At 58.2% G+C, this 1,607-nt stretch overlaps 1 protein-coding gene across 1 annotated transcript in view; it reads right to left on the bottom strand.

Moving 5' to 3' along the window:
* Nucleotides 1-222: 222 nt before the first annotated feature.
* Nucleotides 223-1,607, bottom strand: part of CHAF1A (chromatin assembly factor 1, subunit A (p150)) — a 38,769-nt gene continuing 37,384 nt past the window's right edge. Inside the window, exons 9-10 of the mRNA XM_011967466.1 lie at nt 1,249-1,345; nt 223-709 (exon numbers count right to left, since the gene is read on the bottom strand). Of these exons, the coding sequence (XP_011822856.1) occupies nt 609-709; nt 1,249-1,345 (198 nt within the window). The 3' untranslated portion in view covers nt 223-608. The remainder of the gene's footprint in view (nt 710-1,248; nt 1,346-1,607) is intronic.

Raw genomic sequence — 1,607 nt, 5'->3', positions numbered from 1 at the left:
AGCAGGTCCCTGGGAACACCCCCTCCTAACCCCCCAACCCAGGGCAGGAGGGATTGCTGGACAGAAGCACATGCGGAAAACCTGCACCTTGACCCAGGTCAGCCTGGTATGAGGATGACAGCGTCAAACAGATGGGACAGCGCTGTTGCAGGGCACAAGGCTGGCCCCAGACACGACGCACTCTGAGAGAAACACGATGTTCTCAGAAAAGACAGAGCAGCCCAGTGCTAGAGAATAAGTTTATACACTGCCTCTTTATACACTGCCTCGTTTATACACGGGGCCCGTGCACATGGCCAGGTGGGTGGTCCTGGCGCTTCAATTCATTTACAAGTACTGGATTCCACGCCTGCTCCTGTGCCTGCAGGCTTCCCCGATAGGCCAGCAATCTCAATAATGCTTTATTAAAGGGCAGATTCATATGCAGCTCTTGGGGGAATTTTTACAAATATCAAAGGAACTAATCCAGCATCCTATATAGAACTCTGCACACCTTGGGGAGGTCCGTGAAGCAGGACAAAGTGCTCTTTACACAGGAATCGAGTCGGTTCAAGTATCTGCTCCGTGGGGAGGACACCCTAAGCGTTCTACGTATGTCACCACTGCTCTCAAGACGCGCCCAGTGGGCTCGCAGGCAGGGTGGCCTTGCCAGTGTCCACCCCGACACCACCCCCAGCTCCAGAAGCGGCTCCACACGGGGCTTGGACCTCTGCAGGGCAAGAAAGGGAAGGTCTTGAGCTGGCTGTGCCTGCTGGGCTCCCTGGGGGAGGACCCCACCCTGCTGCCTCATGGGGCCTGCAACGGCCCCAGGGCAGAACCCTTCACCTCACAGTGGGGGCAGGCGGAAGCTGGGGCATTGTGCCCCTTCTAGAGGTGACCTGCTCACCTGCTCTCAGGCTGACCCTGCCCCCACCACCTGGGCACACTGCTCCCGCACAGCCTGCTGCAAGGCCTCTGCACTTCCTCTTTGGGGAGTCCTCCAGAAATCCACCGGGCCCTCCCTTGCCGCCTCAGTGCAGTCTTCCCTGACCCCCATCTAACGTCCCGCCACCTGAGACTCCCAGCACAGGCGCTTGTGGCTCTGCCCAAGTGGCAGAGGACGTGGCAGGGTAGGGGCCACTTCCAGCTGCAAACCCTCCTGGCAGCTCACAATGGAGCGAGTCTTAGGCGGCGCCATCCCTTCCCTGTTGAGGTTTACCTCCCCCACCCACCTCACCAGTGCGTTCTGCTATCTAGAGCCCTTCTCACCCGAAGCGTCCGGGACGTCCACGATCATACACTCGCCCTCCTCCTCTTCCTCCTCCTCTGTGTCTGCCTGGAAGCCGTCCATGTCCTCAGCACCAACCTGGAAAGATAAGGTGCATGGCCATCAGCACTGCAGGTGGCAGCCACACTGGTGCTGGTGGGGGTGGGGGCCTCTGCGGGTGTGACCCCTCCCTCCCACCCCCAACACTGAAGGGAACCCAACATCCAGAACCCAATTTGGTAACAAACTGTCCAAATGTGAGGTTTATTCGAGAGGCCACAACCAGAGAACCTTGGGGGTTCCCTCAAATGAACTGGATTCACATCTCCACAAATGGCCATCATTGCCGACTACAGAATAA

The sequence above is a fragment of the Mandrillus leucophaeus genome, unplaced genomic scaffold, assembly GCF_000951045.1.
Source record: "Mandrillus leucophaeus isolate KB7577 unplaced genomic scaffold, Mleu.le_1.0 Scaffold8, whole genome shotgun sequence".
In the NCBI taxonomy this organism is placed as follows: Eukaryota; Metazoa; Chordata; class Mammalia; order Primates; family Cercopithecidae; genus Mandrillus; species Mandrillus leucophaeus.
Note: the sequence above shows the minus strand (reverse complement) of the source record. Positions and strands in the feature narration are given on the sequence as shown.